This window comes from Theobroma umbraticum, unplaced genomic scaffold (genome assembly GCF_002168275.2).
Source record: "Theobroma umbraticum cultivar Fairchild unplaced genomic scaffold, ASM216827v3 scaffold_50.0, whole genome shotgun sequence".
Taxonomy (NCBI): domain Eukaryota; kingdom Viridiplantae; phylum Streptophyta; class Magnoliopsida; order Malvales; family Malvaceae; genus Theobroma; species Theobroma umbraticum.
Window position 1 is genome coordinate 3,432,411 of NW_018397261.1, and position 18,581 is coordinate 3,450,991.

General features: G+C 36.0%; 2 protein-coding genes across 6 annotated transcripts; both read left to right on the forward strand.

Annotated features, from left to right (window-relative positions):
* The first annotated feature begins 97 nt into the window (after positions 1-97).
* On the forward strand, positions 98-4,827 carry LOC110417648 (DNAse I-like superfamily protein). 5 transcript variants are annotated; one of them, XM_021430098.1, is made up of 9 exons: positions 98-424; positions 1,115-1,207; positions 1,963-2,107; positions 2,355-2,556; positions 2,674-2,752; positions 3,241-3,302; positions 3,474-3,581; positions 3,788-3,891; positions 4,647-4,827. In XM_021430098.1, the coding sequence occupies exons 1-9, from the start codon at positions 203-205 to the stop codon at positions 4,712-4,714; spliced, it is 1,083 nt and encodes a 360-aa protein (XP_021285773.1). In that variant the 5' UTR covers positions 98-202; the 3' UTR covers positions 4,715-4,827. The 5 variants fall into 5 exon arrangements, with proteins under 5 accessions (XP_021285773.1, XP_021285774.1, XP_021285775.1 ...); XM_021430099.1 differs by having other exon boundaries at positions 3,495-3,581; XM_021430102.1 differs by having other exon boundaries at positions 287-424; positions 1,119-1,207.
* Positions 4,828-7,773: 2,946 nt separating this feature from the next.
* Positions 7,774-17,840, forward strand: REF6 (relative of early flowering 6). Its single transcript, XM_021430096.2, has 7 exons — positions 7,774-8,878; positions 9,870-9,948; positions 10,311-10,378; positions 10,450-10,600; positions 11,252-11,949; positions 12,534-13,259; positions 15,119-17,840. Exons 1-7 carry the CDS (start codon positions 8,002-8,004, stop codon positions 17,503-17,505), a joined length of 4,986 nt encoding a protein of 1,661 aa, XP_021285771.1. The 5' UTR covers positions 7,774-8,001; the 3' UTR covers positions 17,506-17,840.
* Positions 17,841-18,581: the final 741 nt, after the last annotated feature.

The following is an 18,581-nucleotide window of genomic DNA, read 5'->3' on the forward strand; positions in this document are numbered from 1 at the left end:
GAGCTAATCCCACAGAATTTCAGCCCAAATGTTTTTCGGCCGAAAAGCCCAAATTTTTAAATGTTCCTTTTTTTTTCTCTTTTAATTCCTCGATTTTTAGCGGAATCAGCCCTGTAGCACAATAGCTCCTTCTATGGAAAACAACATCAAAAGAAACTTGGGACTCCTTAGAACGTACGAACTCTAAACTGTGAGCAAGACAATGAAGCGATTCTTCAAGCCAATAGAGAAGGAAGGCTCGGCCAAGAAGCCCTCACTTGCTCCTTCGAAGCAAGGTGGTGAAAAAGGCGAGGAGGACATCAAGAAAGAGCCATTGAAGTTCGTGACATGGAACGCTAATAGTTTGCTTCTTCGAGTCAAGAACAACTGGCCCCAGTTCTCCGATTTCATTTCCAATCTTGACCCTGATATCATTGCTTTACAGGTGAATTTTCTTTCACTTTTTCCCTCTCTCATAATATTTCTTTTTATTTTAAATGTGGGAATTTGATGATTCTTTTCTTTAATCAATGAGTTTGACAAGAGCTGGGTATTTTTTATTTTTCGGTTTGGGTCTTTAATTCTTTGATGGAAGCAGATATTGTTGCTGATTTGAAGCTATTAAGAGGGTTATTTTTTACTTCTGATCACTCTTTCCTTCTTATCGTTTATTCTACCTGTCTGCATTTTCTGTAATTTAAAATGTTTGTTAGATGGCGAAGGGGTTGTTTTGCAAGTAGATGGATCCACTATGAATATTTGACAATGGAGTTAAATGCAGTTTAATGGTAATGCGGTTACTGATTATGAACTGCCTATTGGCTGAAAATGAGCTTATACTTCTGGCCCAGCATCACGTTTGTTTGTTGCAAAATTGGAACAAAATCTTTTGTCCGGTTAAATTCTTTGGTGGAAGGCATTTTCCTGTTTAGTTTTATTTGAAGATGTTAATAATAATGCAGTTTTCTCAAGGCTTTATTTATTTGTGCTAGATAATTTACCTGATTATCTTGAAGTTCTTTAATTTGCTCCTTTTTTTGGTTAATTCCTTGGATTTTTCTTTTAATCGCATTGCGTCGAATTGATTATGTATTGGTGCATGTCAAGAAACTATCTAATAGTATGTTAACGGTAGGAAGTAAGGATGCCAGCTGCTGGTCTGAAGGGTGCACCTAAAAACCCAAGAGAGTTAAAAGATGATACAAGCTCTTCCAGAGAAGAAAAGCAGGTAACTAATTTTCTCTTGCTACCATCCAACACCCATAGATATTTTTGCATAAACCTGAGTTTCCTAAAATCATGGGCACTGTTATTGTTTGATGTAGTTTGCCGAAGAATTCACCTTGGGCATTGTAGTGAAAATGAGTTTACTCTATTTGTTCTGTTCAGTTTCATTACTTGTCTTTGTTTATTACCTTAGCACATTTTTATCTCCTCCATGACAATCTTATGCAAAGACATTTGGATATTTCGCTCTAAATTGACTAGATTGAAATCTCTGGTTATACTTTGATGGCAGAATTACATTTTTCTCTGCAAGAGAGTTTGGAAATTCTTTATCATCATTTTCATAGTAGCATAGGTCTATTATTTTAATACATGCAATTTAGACTTTGTTTTAAACATGCAACAGTGTCTGTTTTTAATTGCAAAAGTTACAAATTACAGTCTGTTAAAAATCCTGTACAATCTGTAAGGATTCTTTGCAGTTGCATGGGTATTCTAAAATAGACGGTCTTAGTGTTTTGCATACATGTGCGCATGACTGAAGAGTGTTAGCACGTAATGGTATGTTACCATCACTTTTTCCCAACTAAATTATTCTATCAATTTTTGATACTCTACGTTGAAGAACAGTTTTTCACAAAAGAGCAAAAAGACAAAGGGCCTAAACAGCCCTTTGGAAGAATAATTTTATATCAGTGTAATGCATGTGGTTTGTTGAATATCTACTATCTACTCATAATTGTTCAAACCCTGCAGATATTGTTGCGTGCTCTTTCCAGTCCACCATTTGAAAATTATCATGTTTGGTGGTCTCTGGCAGATTCGAAATATGCTGGCACTGCATTGTTAGTAAAGAAGTGTCTTCAACCAGTGAAGGTTTCTTTTTCTCTCGATAAAACAGGTATTTTTGTTCACAAACATCCATTCTTCAATACAATTTGAGACAATTGACCTTTCTTTTTGGGATCGGGCCTAAATGGAAAACAACCTGCACGTCTATGCTTTTCTGAACTTCATAAAATATATTTCAATGTACATTGGGACAATCTCATTTCCAACGAGAGACATTTATTGTGTTATGTTCTTCAGTGTTTCTTTGAATGCCAATGCAAAGCTAGTCAATTTATATGCCTACTCTTTTTTGTTAGTTTCAAAGCATGAACCAGATGGCCGGGTTATTTTAGCTGAATTTGAGACAGTTTGTATATTGAATACATATGCACCAAACAATGGTTGGAAAGAGGAGGAAAATTCGTTTCAGCGGAGAAGAAAATGGGATAAAAGGCTTCTAGATTTTGTTGTGCAATCATCAGATAAACCTCTTATTTGGTGTGGAGATCTGAATGTTAGGTGAGTTCTTGGGGTGTTGAAAGGGTGGATGGACTTACAAATCTTGTTCAGTTTATACAATACGCTATCCCTTTCTGGAATGAGCAGTGTTCTTATGTATATTCTTTGCTTATACAGCCATGAGGATATTGATGTGACTCATCCAGAATTCTTCAGTGCAGCAAAGATGAATGGTTATGTTCCACCAAATAAAGAGGTTATCACGCCATCTGCCTTTTCCTTTTAACTAAGGATTAACTTTGATTTGAACCCTTTCTTGATGCAAGCGTTATGTGTTTAAGTTTCACATCAATTTTGATGCTTATATATTCATTATAAACTTGACCTCCAACACCAAAATTGTGATGGATATCAAAACCAGAAGACAAATTGCCAAAAAATCAGTGGAGTTAGTTAGATCACATTTGAAGGTGCAAATTGATCATCTTAGGTGGTCCACTAGCGATATTTGATCTAGCTCAAGATTTGATGGCTTGGGATCATTTTAGAAGTGAAAACTGCTGGTAGAAATATCACTTCAATTTTATCGATGGAGACCTTACTCATGATAATGAATGTATGTGTTGAACTTTAAATCCACTAAACTGTTATAGTTCCCTTAACATCCAGAGATGGACTAATTCCTGTATTGTAGTTCTGCATATTTATAGAATAACTGACAAGATAGCTCACAATGATGCACAGGACTGGGGGCAGCCTGGATTTACCTTAGCTGAGAGGAAGCGCTTTGGGGCAATTTTAAAAGAGTGTGTCATTTCTTCAGACACTTCTTACTTCTATGGTTTCCATCAGCCATTCATATGTGTTCAACATAAGTTGAAACTTATGATTATGAAAAGCTTGAGCTAACATTTTTCACTTATCTGCATATAATAAGATTTAGTCTTTTCTTATTTTCATTCCCATATACATCAAAGAATCTTGTGGATTATGCTTAGGGGAAGGCTAGTAGATGCATATAGATACCTGCACAAGGAGAAGGACATGGAGCGTGGGTTTTCATGGTCTGGAAATCCTATTGGGAAGTAAGTAGTTGTTGTGCCTACATAATTGTCATGGATTATATTATTTTTCTTCTTGTTATTGACATTTTTCAAAGGCAGAGTGACCATTAAGTTTTTTTGTGACAAAGATTATGAACTTGATTTAATGTGTTTCCCTATCAAACTTTACAAAAGAAATAGTTGACTAAATTTAGGTTGGGATGTACTGCTGGGTGATTTTATTGCAGGTATCGAGGTAAAAGAATGAGAATAGACTATTTCATAGTTTCAGATAAGCTGAAGGATCGGATTGCTGCATGTGAAATGCATGGGCAAGGAATTGAATTAGAAGGTGCAATTTTTTGGGATTTTTTATAGTACTTGCCTTTTTTTCCAGGATAAAACTCGAAGGCTGAAGCTAGTTGTAGTCGTTTCTCTATTTAGTCATCTTATAGATAAACCATGAGAGAAGAGCAAGCCAATTTGATTATTATAACCATTTATGCGACTTTACTCTTTCTTCTTCTTCTTGTGGGAGGGGTGCTTGACTGCTCATGTGGGGAATTAGCGGGCCTCTGCTGCTCAAAGTTTTTGCTTTTTCATATCTTTTTTAAGGATAACACCATGAGTTCAGATCTAGATGTGAACCACAAACAAAATACCAACCTAGGGAATGCAATATAGGATTGTCAACTTAAAATGTGGAACCTTGTCAGTTGCTATACTCGGTGATCCTGTTGGTTTCTACCCTGAGTTTTCTTCTTGCTGTCTTTGAAAGGCAGTACAAAAGGCACCGTTGAAATCTTTCATAATTGATGAGGGTGGTAGAATCCTCAAAGCAATCTTTAAAATTTACACTGTAAGTGAGTCCACATGCCCACATTTGCTCAGTATGTTTTGCTAGGTTACTGTGAACTATCAAATCCCGCAGCACCATCATCAAACGTTCATACTTAGATCCATTGCTCTCATTTATCAAACCCACTAGTACACAATATATATGTAATATAAAGACAAATGGACTCATTCAAATAGAAAAAAGAATTCTTGTAACTGTGTGAAACATTAAATTCCTTATTTTAATGGATTGATCATGAAATTTTGCAGGTTTTTATGGAAGTGACCATTGCCCAGTTTCCCTTCACCTTTCAGAGGAGTGCAAAGCAGCAAATTGACATGGTGATGATGTAATGGTATTAATTGTCATATTTAACAATACCTGTTTTGAATTTGAATCCCTTTTTTAGTAGTTTCTGGTTATTTAAACTTTCATTTTTACCACCGCCTACCTCCTTGTTTCTCCTCCGCTGCACCATCAGTTGAAGCATTATCAACCCAACGTTACTTTGACTTGATTGACGGAGTTGCAACTAACCACTTCCCCTTCCCCCAACACCCCCTTTTTTTTTCTTTTTTTAATTACAAAGTATAACAATTTTGGACCATTAATTAATATTTAGTAGGACATTATTATTATATACTGAATCTCTCCTCAATTTTGAGGAGAACAATGCACTAGATAAATATATATAAAGGCAAAAACAGAAGAAAATTTTGTTAGCAAAATGTTCATATGAGCAATGATCCTACTACTCCGATCGCAGCCGCATTAAAAACGGAACAAACGAAGGTGGCGGTAGGCACATAACCTTTTTGACACGAAGTTTGACAGATGCTCCTCCTCCATTTCAAAACTTGCATGCATTTACAAAACTCCCCAACATAATATCCAAAATCCAAGATACGATCAAAACCAAAGTCCTTTTAATGTGTGGAAAATTGACTTGCGTAAGAGGATTCTGATGCTCTCCTTTTTCAATCTCTAGGAATACAGGATTTGTTTCTTTCGTAACCCTCTTGCTCCATGCGGACCATCCAGAAAGTCAAACCCGAGCTTTCACTGTCAAATCGATCCATGTTGATACTTATATTTGGTAAACCTTGTTGTTTCTTACTTTCGTTGACTGCCTCACTTGGACCATGTGGATTGAATGATAAGTTAAACTCATACGCTCATGGTGTTTTCAACCCTTTTTCGGTGACTAATATCTTTTCTTCTTTTGGGTACTTACTACTACTTGACATGTGTTCGTGTTAGCTACGATTTCTCATCTTTTGAGTTTTCCCAATACAAGGTACGGCTCAAGTCAAATGCATCCTTAGTATATAAATTCTATATACTTGTACTTAATCATATATTATCTCCAATTTAATTTGTTACTCAAGCAAACCAAAAAGATCTTACTTTTACATCAATTAATAACTAAGATAAAAAAAAAGGTAGAATGATGATATTAATAATGCGATCTATCTTTTTATTTACAATTTAGAATTTGATAGTAATTAATATCTTTCGAAATCAATCATTTTCACTTAAATTAATAACTTCTGATTTATAATTATAATTAATGTTTTGAAATATATAAATTATTATTATTTTTTAAATAATAAGGTATAAATTATATAAATAAATACCCAACTTATTGTATTTGTTTCGGTACATTGGAAATCAAAGCAAAAAGGAAAAAGCAAACGGATTTGAGATCATCCACAATGGTATTGATAGGAAAATGTCATGGTTTTCAGCAGTTTCAACCACACACTGACCTGTTAAATGCTTCTCCAACTGTCAATCAATCAACAATTTTGTTTGCTACACACTAAAAAGACCGCTACTACTTCTTTTCCCTCTCAATCATTTTCTGATTAGCCTCCCCCCCACCAGTAAGTACGCCGAGGACCATTAAAGGGGATCCACTTTATATAGCCTAAACTCCTATTATATAATCCTCCTTTTTAAACCAGTAAAACCTTCTTCTCCATGTATTATCCATTGATTTTAAGTTGATTTTGATGATATTAAATATCACCCCTCGAATTTAAGTTTTGTGTTCAAATTTCATCTCGATTTTATTTTTTAGATTAACTTAAAAATAGTTTGTATGCACGATAATACTTGAAAAGGTTGTTGAATTATTTTTTAAAAATATTAATAAATTTTTATTATTTTATTATATTTAATCAAATCTTTGTGTTATATTTTAAATTAAATAAGATAATTAATTAATAATTATTAATCAAAATACTATATCTTTTTATACTCACATAACACTTATTACAAGATTATTATTATGTCATATTATCATCAAATATGACATGTCAACTTTAGATAGTATAAGATAATATAGTGATATTTTAATTAATAATAATTAATTAATTATTAAAAATAAAAATTTATTTAATTTAAAATAAAAATAAAAATTTTATCTTATTTTTAAAATTTTTTAAATATTATGTTTCTATTATTTTGTGGACAAGAGGTTAATTACAAAACGAAGAAAGTGCTACTTGTATTTTTTTAATATTATAAGAAAGCTATATGTCATATCACAACTCCTTGTTTTATTCTTCATATTATTATATGCAAGTTTGATTCATTCTCAAACAAATCATTAACTCATGACACAAAATTGAATAAATAAATGAAGGAGGGAAGGAAAGAAAAAGGTACGATGGCATTTGGTATTAAAGTTTAAGGCTAGTATTTATTTATGTGGGTGGGTGCTTGTCTAACGGAATCTCTTTAGATGCCTTGTCTTTAATCAAATGGTATTATGGTAATATACGTACCAGTCAATATTACAGCCAACCAGTCATCTAAAAAAAGGTAAAACGAATAAAATAAGAATAAAAAATAAAAATATAAGAAGAAAAACAAAACTTTGCTAGAATGGACCTACAGTGATCAAGCAAGGCAACCAATCATTTTATGACACGCAAATCTATGGGGTTTGAGAGAGTCAGATCAAAAAAATCTCATGTGGTTGGTTGTCTTACGGACGCCCTTTTGACTGCTGTCAAGTCAAAATCAAAGTAAAACACACTGCCTTCATATTACGAAGCAATTTTGTTTATTCGTTCGTTCGATAAATAATAATAGTTTTTATTGCATTTTAAGTGAAAATTAAATGGTAATAAAATTAAAAGATGACATCAGTCGTCAGAGCAATGTCTTTTTATGGAAAAGAGAACGGTAAGAAAACCTAGTTACTATTTAACCAGATATTGGAGAAGGACGCAAGGCCCCATTATCCAGAAATTAGAAAACCAGAAAAGAAGAGACAATGGCAACAAATGTAAATAACAGAAAAGGGATCGTCATTTTCATAAGCTACCTCCAAACCCAGAATAAAACCCCACTAGTCACATGACTACTACTCTTCTGCCCCTTCCTCTGCCCTCATAAAATTTCACCGTTAGCCCCATTTCCTCTGTAACTACACAAAAAAACAGAGGAAAAATAGAAAAAAAAAAAGAAATCCCTTTCTCAGGATATAAAAACAAAGAAAATGGAAGCTCAGAAGAATCTGAAAACTTTCTTCTCTGTTTTTGTTTTTCTTTCATAAAATGAACTCTCAATGATTACCCCGATTCTTACCCAGAAAAATTTATTCTTTCTTTCATGGCTGCTTCAAGCCTTTCACCGGAGCCAAGTCAAGAAGTGTTTTCGTGGCTGAAATCTCTGCCTTTAGCTCCAGAGTACCGGCCTACTTTGGCAGAGTTTCAAGATCCAATTGCCTACATTTTCAAGATCGAAAAAGAGGCTTCCCAGTATGGCATCTGCAAAATCATACCTCCAGTGCCGCCTGCTCCTAAAAAGACAGCAATTGGGAACCTCAATCGTTCGCTTTTGGCTCGTGCCGCAGCTAATACTAGCTCCGATTCGAAGCCGGCACCCACATTCACTACCCGCCAACAGCAGATCGGGTTTTGCCCCAGAAAACCACGGCCCGTTCAGAAACCCGTCTGGCAGAGTGGGGAGTACTACACTTTCCAAGAATTCGAAGCAAAAGCGAAGAATTTCGAAAGGAGTTACTTGAAAAGATACAGCAAAAAGGGTTCCCTTTCAGCTTTGGAAGTCGAAACCCTTTTTTGGAAAGCGACGGTTGACAAACCTTTTTCCGTTGAGTACGCTAACGACATGCCCGGTTCAGCTTTTGTGCCTCTGAGCTCAAAGAAGAGCAGTGGTGGAGGGAGAGAAGCAGGGGAAGGAGTTACGGTTGGGGAGACACCGTGGAATATGAGGGCAGTCTCGAGGGCAAAAGGGTCATTGTTAAGGTTCATGAAGGACGAGATTCCGGGAGTTACTTCCCCTATGGTGTACATTGCAATGTTGTTCAGTTGGTTCGCTTGGCATGTAGAGGATCACGACTTGCATAGCTTGAATTATTTGCATATGGGAGCAGGGAAGACATGGTACGGTGTTCCAAGGGATGCCGCCGTTGCTTTCGAGGAGGTGGTCAGGCTTGATGGCTATGGAGGAGAGTTCAATCCTCTTGGTGAGTTTACTGAACTATCAATTGTGTCTCCTCTGTTTCTTAGTTACCCACATGTTAAATACTTTCTGTTTACTCTGTATATGCAAGCAATAACCAATATTGGATAACATGGGTGAGATTGACTAGTTCGAGCAAAGGAAGAATAAACTTCATAGACTAGGTGGTTGAATTTTACCTTTTTTGAATGGTGAAGATTGAGGTTTCTAATAGGTGTTAGTTATCTGTTGGCATTGTAGTAAGTGAGCCTACTCTGTTCCTCGCCTATACTATTTTGTAAGGTTGGCTGCAGGATAATGTTAATTCTATGATGATAAGTTTAATCACAAGTTTTATCTCTATGTGAAGTACTTATCATTTACTCTTCAATTCTCTGTTGATTTAGACGTTGGGTTTGAAGGATTTTAGATTTTGAGTTTCTAGGAACTGGAGTATCATATCAGAGATTCCTCCTTTTTCATCTAATAAAAAAACTGTCATCTATGTCCTTTCTAAGGGGTATTGAGTAGTTATGAGAAAGACTTGTGTTATTTGATCTTGTGGATGCTTGTCTCATCAATAGCTGCGATGAAAATTTTTCTTTAAATGTATTTTGGTAGAGTAGTGAAGAACAGAGGTTATGGCATTTTATAGATTTATATGTATCTTCATATCATTGTGCTTGTGCGAGTCATTTGCTTATTTTTTCTTGTCCCCTTGTGTATGTGATTTGTATCCCTTTGAAGCTGTAGTGCCTGCAAAGCAATTAGGTTAAAGACTTGGCGTGTGGCTCGTGATTAAAATAGACCTTATTGACTATCTAGTGTATCCATGGTTTTTGACTTGCCATTTTGGATCAGGTTAATTTTAATCCAATGAAGTTACTATGCATTGATGTTATGTTGGTTTAACTAGAAAAGCAATTGAATCTCTCATATTTAAGTGATGGTACTGATAATTATATCTATCCAAAAATGCTAATTGAGCAAATTTATTTTAATTTGTCATGTATTAGTTACCTTTTCTACTCTTGGTGAGAAGACCACGGTGATGTCTCCTGAAGTATTTGTTCGTGCTGGCATTCCATGCTGCAGGTAACTTTACCCCTCTATTCTTTTGCACTCTGGAGTGTTCCTTGGCTTTATGCAAAGTTTATTAGGTTCAAAACAAATCGTAAATTACTACTTATGATCTCAGCATTGTTCTTGTTTTTGGCTTGCATTTCATTTTTCTCTCATTCAATAAGAAAGTGTTTAAACTCTATTGTTGTTCTTTTAATCAAATTTAGGGTCCATCCTTTTCTCCTTATCTCAGAAAAGATGATATTCTGAGATGTTTCCTTGAAATACTTTTATACTGGAAATTTATTTTCTTAGTGTCGTATAACATGATTTTAGCGTCTTGGTGAGGGATGATTATCTGTCTCTTTCTTACATTATCATTATACTGAAATCAGGTTAGTGCAAAATGCTGGGGAGTTTGTTGTCACTTTTCCAAGAGCTTATCATTCAGGGTTCAGTCAAGGTGAGATACTTTGGAATTTCTATTAGTTACTATCATAGGAAGGAGCTAATTTCATCCATATTTGCTATTAGGATTTAATTTTGGGGAGGCAGCTAATATTGCAACGCCAGAATGGTTGAGAGTGGCCAGAGATGCTGCTATTCGAAGGGCTTCAATTAATTACCCTCCGATGGTCTCTCATTTCCAGTTACTCTATGATCTTGCACTTGAGTTATGTTCAAGGTATGATTCATGTCTACTATGGAAGCAGTATGATTCCATCCAATGCTTTGGATTTTTAATTTCTTGATGCATTCTGCCTTCTCAACCTAATATAGCTGAAAGCTCTGGGTCATTGCAATTTTTGTTATAGTTTGCTGCTCTTGCTGCTCTTAAAATGATTGCAATTCATTTAAATATGCATATGAAATTTAATCGCACAGTTCCACACTGCTTGTGAAATTTCTGGGGATAGGTTTTTTGGCTTAGAAAAAAGTTTTACACTTGCTCATCTCATGCTGTCCTGCTCCCTTGTTGCTCTGACTTGGGCTCAAATGCTGGAGATGAGTACGTTTCACTTTTGCAAGTTTTTCCTAGTAAAGTATAGAGGCCCATATTGCATGCCATGTTTACTTTTGAAATATCGTATATGAGCCCAACATTGGCTCATTAGATTACTGAAGAATCTAAGTAACATCTCCCCTTACTTTTGCTTCTTGTTATTACAAAGTTGATGTCCCAACGATCTGAAGGACAGAAATCTGTAAATTTTTATTCACATGTTCAAAATTTATACCAAAAGTTGTTTGCAGGAAGCTGAAACTACAAAAATAAAAAGAGCAGTAACTTATATTATTTATCTTTTCCTCATTTTTGTTAGGTTTCTCCTTGCAGGGCACCTATGAGCATCAATGCTAAACCAAAGAGTTCTCGACTAAAGGATAAGAAAAAAAGTGAAGGAGAAACCTTGGTTAAAGAATTATTTGTGCAGAACCTCATGCAGAACAATGACCTACTTCATATTCTTGGAAAAGGATCTTCAGTGGTACTACTCCCCAAAAGTTCTTCTGATATTTCTCTTTGTTCAGATTTACGTGTCGCATCCCAATTAAGAATAAACCCTAGGATGTCACGTGGCTTATGCAACTACAAAGATGTTGTGAAATTATCCAAAGACTTAGCTTCTGATGAGATCATGGTAGGTGGGAATGAAGAGATCAAGGGAGTCAAAGGTTTCTATTCAGTGAAAGGAAAATTTGCTTCAATGTATGAGGGTACCCGGGATTCTGCTTTTAATGGAACTGATCATTTGTGTAGACTGCCGTCGCAGACCTTGAACATGAGCACAGAAGGAGAAAGTGCTGTTCAAGGTGATACATTGTCAGATCAGAGGCTGTTTTCATGCGTCACATGTGGAATATTGTGCTTTTCTTGCATTGCTGTTCTTCAACCAACTGAACAAGCGGCTAGATACCTCATGTCAGCTGATTGTAGCTTTTTTAACGATTGGACTGTTGGTTCTGGAGTAACTCGTGATGGGTTCAACACTGCTCATGGGGGTGTAATTACTTCTGAGCAAAATTCCTGTACAAGTAGGTTATATATGGAAATTTTCTTTCATTAGCTGATCTTATTTGTGTGATTTACGTGTTAGTCAAGCTAAACATTTTCTTTCTTTCATTCTGTTTAATGCATTCCTTGTGCTTGTGGGGCAGTAGCTGTTTCTTTATGATACATGTAGTTTTTGTAAAGGTCAGTCAACTAAAATAGAAGCAGTCATGTTTGTGATCTTAAGTAAACTAGTCTGGAATTTGGCTGGATGTCATTGAGCTCCTATGAAATGTCATTTTCAAAATATAATAAAGATAGGATAACTCAAATAAGGAGTTTTATGTTAGTGTCGTGCAATTGGCTTTTGTTTGGGCGAGTGAGACAATTGGTTTCTCACATACTTACATCTAAATAGGATGCAATAGGTGTCATGTTTGAGTTAAACTACTAATGCTGCATGATGTCTTGATAATGCTTATCCAAGCTTCTGTAATTAATATTTTATCTAAATAGTGTTCTGTTATTTTTCTGAAGATTTTCTCTTCATTCTGATTTTCCTTCATATACTTTTCGTTATTCTAAACACTTAATGAGCCTTTCTTTTTTTTTTTTTCTTTTGATACAGGGTGGATGAACAAAAGAGCTCCAAATGCTTTATATGATGTCCCTGTTCAGTCTGTTGAGGACAAGTTTCATATGGCAGATCAAAGTAACCAAGTGGTGGAAGATACTGCAAAAGGGGGAGATACTTCTGCTCTTGGTCTATTAGCTTCAACATATGGAAATTCATCTGATTCTGAAGAAGATCATGTTGAACCAAATGTTGCTGTCTCTGGTGATGAGACAAATTCAGCAAACTGTTCATCAGAAAGGAAATTTCAGTATAATGGTTCTGGTTTCTCTCCTGGTGACGCAAATGGGAGTAATAATCCCTCATTATCAAGGCTTGAATCTGAGGAAGAAGCTCCTGTGCATGTTATTGATTGCTATTCAGAACCTGGATCTAGAAGAGTTGACATCAAGTCTAGGAGCCCTCAAGCATTTGACCACATTGTTGAGTTTGAAACTGATAATCTTGCTTCAAGAAGATCAATCGGTTTGGAGGATAAATTTAGAGATCCAGTCACAGCATCTCATGCTAATCCAAGTTACTCCCCGGCCACTCATGGCGCAGAGAAAATGAGGTTTAGCAAGACCATGGTACCTATGGAGAATGCGGATATTCCATTTGCTCCGAGGTCTGATGAAGATTCTTCTCGAATGCATGTCTTCTGTCTTGAGCATGCTGTAGAAGTAGAACAGCAACTTCGTCAAATAGGAGGAGTGCATGTATTTCTCCTCTGTCATCCAGGTACATTTTGGCATTCGGTTTTACCCAAATGAATATTTACACATAAATGGGCACTCCTTTTCCTAACCCTTCCCCAAAAGGAAAAAAAAAACGGGAGATATTATTTTCTATAGTAATGCGCATTGTTTCTGTTATCTTATGCAACTTTTGTTTGGATGATACTGCATGTGAGCATGTGAGTAAAGAAGTTGAGTAGGTAAGGGTTCCCGTATTTTAACCTTCCCATTACCACATTTTTGTGCTTGTGATTATTAATACATGGAAGGGGAATGATGCCCTAAAGGTGAAGTCAGAGGGTAAGGTTTGATCTCTATTTTTTATAATCAGTTAGTTTAATACCCTTGCATTGCTGTGGGATAAAACTTTTTATCAAATAATTTTAAGATATTATTGGTATAATTTGTGTTATAAAAAGTATTTTTAATTATCAAAGGTGATTTGTCTATCTCTTTCTTTTCTTTCTCAATGATCAATGGTTATTTTTTAACTTTTAATAATATCTTATGCTATGTATACTTTATTTATTTTTTTTCATTCATTTTATTTCGCTTTTATTTTGTATCCACCACACTTATATTCCAATTTTTTTCTTTCTTCCCTTTTCTTTGTTTGTGCTTTTTCTACATTTTTTTTTGTTTTCCTTTTGTGGTTTTCTTTTTCCTTTCTCTTCATTTTTATTTTTGCATTTATATTTGAATTATGAATTTTCAAATTAATACTATTTATATGCTATACTGCAATGCTATTTATCGTTTTTAATACTCAATACTATTCATACTTACAATAATTTTTTATTTATTATCCTTCCTCCTTTTCTTTTCTTTCTTTTTTTATCTATATCCTCCTTTCTCTTCATTTTTTCTATGTTATAGTTTTTCTTTAATTATATTATTGTAAATAGGTTTTTTGGTTCAATTATATAGTTCGTCTTATTTTTCTTTGTCTTTTAAATTTTTTATTCTTTCTATTTTTTCTTTTATATTTTTACTCAGTATTTTGATTGTCATTTTTAATAGTATTTTGCAATACTTTTAGTTGTTTATTACACCTTTTTTTTATATATTTATTTCCCTGAACTTTTAAATTTATTTCATTTGCATTTCTATTTAATTTTTAATCTTTTTTTCTTTGAACTTTTGTTATTCTCTCATGTTGCCTCTTTATACTTTTTTTTCCCTATTTTTCTCCTTTTCTTCCCTTTTTTATCTCTTTTTTTCCCCTATTTCCTTTCCTTTTTTTTTATTCTCTTTCCCTCCCTCACTTGCCGCAACGAGCCAGTCTGGTGGCAGAGACCAGATCTGGCCCCTCCTTGACTCTCCCTCTCTTCCACCCTGATATCTCTCCACCCCTTTCTTTCTCTTCATTTTCCTCTTTGCCCTTGCTTTCTATGCTCCGGCCTGCCGCTGGCCGTCAAACCCCTAGCTGGCCTCAGCTGGCTTTCCCTTCTTGCCTACTTCTGCCTCTTCATTCTCCTCTCTTTTCCAGCCTTTATGGCTCCATCTCCATCTTTCTCTCTTACGAAATAGGAAAAAAAATGACAAGCACAAAATGACATACAAAAAGTCAAAGGCAAAAATGCCCTTAAGAATTTCAAAATTCCAACCAAGTCCCTTGAACTCAAAAATCATTATAGATAATATAGATTATAGACGACAGGCAGCATGCACCAGCCAACTTGTCTATTAACATGTTTCTTCTAATTTCAACAAGTTTTCTTTTGGCTGGGAAGAGTCTCCAGTTACCGTCTATTATTATTTGCGTGTTTTGCATCTGCTAAAAAACTAATTAATAGTTCTACCAAATAACTATTTTAGGTTCTTTTCTCTCCAGTCATTACCATTATCTGTTGAACAATGCAGAGTATCCCAAGATAGAAGCAGAAGCAAAGTTGATGACCGAAGAACTAGGAATTGATTATCCCTGGAATGACATTTTATTTGGGGATGCTGCTAAGGAGGATGAGGAGAGGATCCAGTCAGCTCTTGATAGTGAGGATGCTATACCTGGGAATGGAGACTGGGCTGTAAAGCTGGGTATCAACCTATTTTATAGTGCCAATCTCAGCCGCTCTACCCTGTACAGTAAACAGATGCCATACAATTGTGTTATATACAGTGCATTTGGCCGTAACTCTCCTGGTAGCTCACCCACAAAATTGAATGTGTATGGGAGGAGGTCTGGCAAGCAGAAAAAAGTAGTGGCAGGAAAATGGTGTGGTAAAGTTTGGATGTCAAATCAGGTTCATCCATTTTTGGCACAAAGGGATCCTGAGGAACAAGAACAAGAAAGAAGCTTTCATGCTTGGGCAACTTCAGATGAAAATCTTGAGAGAAAACCAGAAAATGTTCACAAAGCTGAAACAACCAAGGTGGCTAAAAAGTTTAATAGAAAGAGAAAAATGAGGCCTGAGATTGCATCAAGCAAGAAAGTGAAATGCATTGAGATAGAGGGTGCAGTTTCAGATGATTCATTGGATGGTGGTTCTCTTAGGCAGCAACAGATATTTTTTAGAGGCAAGCAACCTAGACTGATTCAGAAAGAAGAGGCAATTTCATATGATTTGCTTGAGGATGATTCTCTTCTGCAGCATAGGAATCTCTCCAGAAAAAAACAGGCAAAATTTATTGAAAGAGAAGGTGCTGAATCAGAAGATGCAGAAGAGGATTTTACTCATCAGCAGCATTGGAGGAATCTCAGAGGCAAGCAAGGCAAATATATTGAAGAAGATGATGCAGTTTCAGGTGATTCACTTGATGAAAGTTCTCTTAAGCAGTATAGGAGGATTCCTAGAAGCTGGCAGGCCAAATTTAGGGAGAGAGAAGATACTATATCAGAGGATGAACTAGAGGAAATTTCTCATCAGCTGCATAGGAGGATTCCTAGACGCAGGCAAATCAAGTCATGTGAGAAGAATGATGCTATCTCAGATGATTCACGAGCAGATAATTCTCTTAAGCAGTATAGAAGAATGCCTAGAGGCAGGCAAGCAAACTTTGTTGTGAGAGATGATACAATGTCAGATGATGCATCAGAAGATGATTCTCAACATCAGCTTAGGAGGATTCCTAAAGGCAAGCAAATGAAGTGCATGGAAAGAGATGATGCATTTTCAGATGATTCACTTGAGGATAATCTTCAACAGCAGCATAGGATTCCTAGACGCAAAGTGGCCAAGTTTACTGATAGAGAAGATGTAGTTTCCTTTGATTCATTGAAGGGTAGTTCTCATCAACAGCGTAGGAGGGTTTCTAGAAGCCAGCTAACCAAGTTTATTGAGAGGGAAGATGCAGTTTCGTCTGATTCTCCAGATGATAGTTCTCTTCAGCAGCTTAGGAGGATTCCGAGAAGTAAGCAAACCAAGATTCTTGAGAGGGAAGATGCAGTTTCAGATGATTCACTGGATGATACTTCTCAGCAGCAGCTTAGAAAGACTCCTAGAAGCAGACAAGGGAAATTTATTGAGAGGGAGGATGCAGTTTTATATGATTCGTTGGATGAGAATTATCACCAACCAAATAGGAGGACTCTTAGAAGCAGAAAGAAGAAAGCCCAGACACCGCGGCAAATAAAACAAGAAACCCCTCAGAATGTTAAACAAGGGAAACGCCGGACAACAAAGCAAGTAGTCTCTCAGCAAATAAAACAAGAGACTCCTCGGAATCGGAACACCAAAATTGAGGAAAGTGCTAGACAGTGCAATTCATATGGTGAAGATGAGCTAGAAGGTGGACCCAGCACACGCCTTAGGAAAAGAGTCCGAAAGCCTCTGAAAGAGTCAGAAACAAAACCAAAAGAGAAGAAGCAGGCCAGTAAGAGGAAAGTGAAGAATGCTTCAAATGTGAAAACTCTAGCTGGTCACAACACTTCAAAAGTAAGAGATGAGGAAGCAGAATACCAGTGTGACATGGAAGGCTGCACCATGAGTTTTGGCTCGAAACAAGAGCTGCTCTTGCACAAAAGAAACATTTGTCCCGTCAAGGGGTGTGGGAAGAAGTTCTTCTCACACAAATATCTGGTGCAGCATCGCCGAGTTCATATGGATGACCGACCCCTTAAATGCCCCTGGAAGGGCTGCAAGATGACATTCAAGTGGGCATGGGCACGAACAGAACACATTAGGGTTCACACAGGTGCTCGTCCTTACGTGTGTGCAGAAGAAGGCTGTGGGCAGACATTTCGTTTTGTGTCAGATTTCAGTCGTCACAAACGAAAGACTGGTCATTCAGCAAAGAAGGGTAGGGGATAATTTGAAGGAAGAAAAGTGTAATTTAACATTTCTAATGAACCTGTTGTTCAATTGGCAGGGTAGGCTAGGTTCAACGAAAGGGTTAGAATTTCCCCATTGTTGTCATTCAGGAAACTGTTAAATCATGTTTTGTCCTGGGGTTTCCATTGTGCCCATTCATTTACCACAATCAGAGCAATTGCTTGGATATTGAATCTGATTCCTGCCTTAGCCCTACCTACCATGCTCTCTGTTCAGATGCTTGTTCATTGCAATTTGCACTGCAATTTGGTGGCTATATGCCTTCCTACCTACTTTCAAACTAGAAACAAACGTGTTAAAGTTTCCTTCCGGGCTTTTCCTTGGAAGCTATTTCCGTCAAAAAATCACCATGCTGGCCTTGTTATCTTCCATCCATTTAAATCATACGCATTTATACCGGGTCAACCTATTTTCCCCACTGTTTTCTTCCAGTTCTCCGAACTCTCCGTGAGTTAGGCTAACGTACAGTTTGGGCCGAGCTTTTATTTGAAACCCATTTTCTTCCTTTGTCTTTTTTTTAATAATGTTTTTAAACTTAACGCTCTTGCTCTGGTTGTCTTTGCCTCTTAAATTCAGGATATTTTCCTAAATTTTCTTTTGTGATCTTGCAGACATCCATTAGTTTTCTTTCACCTATCCTCTACCTCTTTGTGATTTTTTTCCTATTTTTTTCTCTGTTGATATATTTGATGAAATTTAAAGGACAAAGAGAATGCAATTTAATAAACTTCAATAAGAAGATGTCTATTAAGTAATACTAGTGGCAGATAACTAAAAATTATTGTAATAAAGGGGAACTCATTCCCTACATTCTATTTATATAACTGGTTCTACCAGAGATACAACGCGAAAAAGGGGAAAAAATAGGGCTACAGGGAGGGAGGCTCTAGAAAGAAATTTGGTCACTTTTCAGAGAATTAAAAAAAAAAGAAAGTATACGTTACATATGGAGTGAGAAAAACGTACAAAATACAAAAGAAAGAAGTCTTTTTTTTTTTTTTTCAAGTAGAAAAACACTGCTGCAACAAGTGGTAATATCCTTTTTTTTTTTTTGG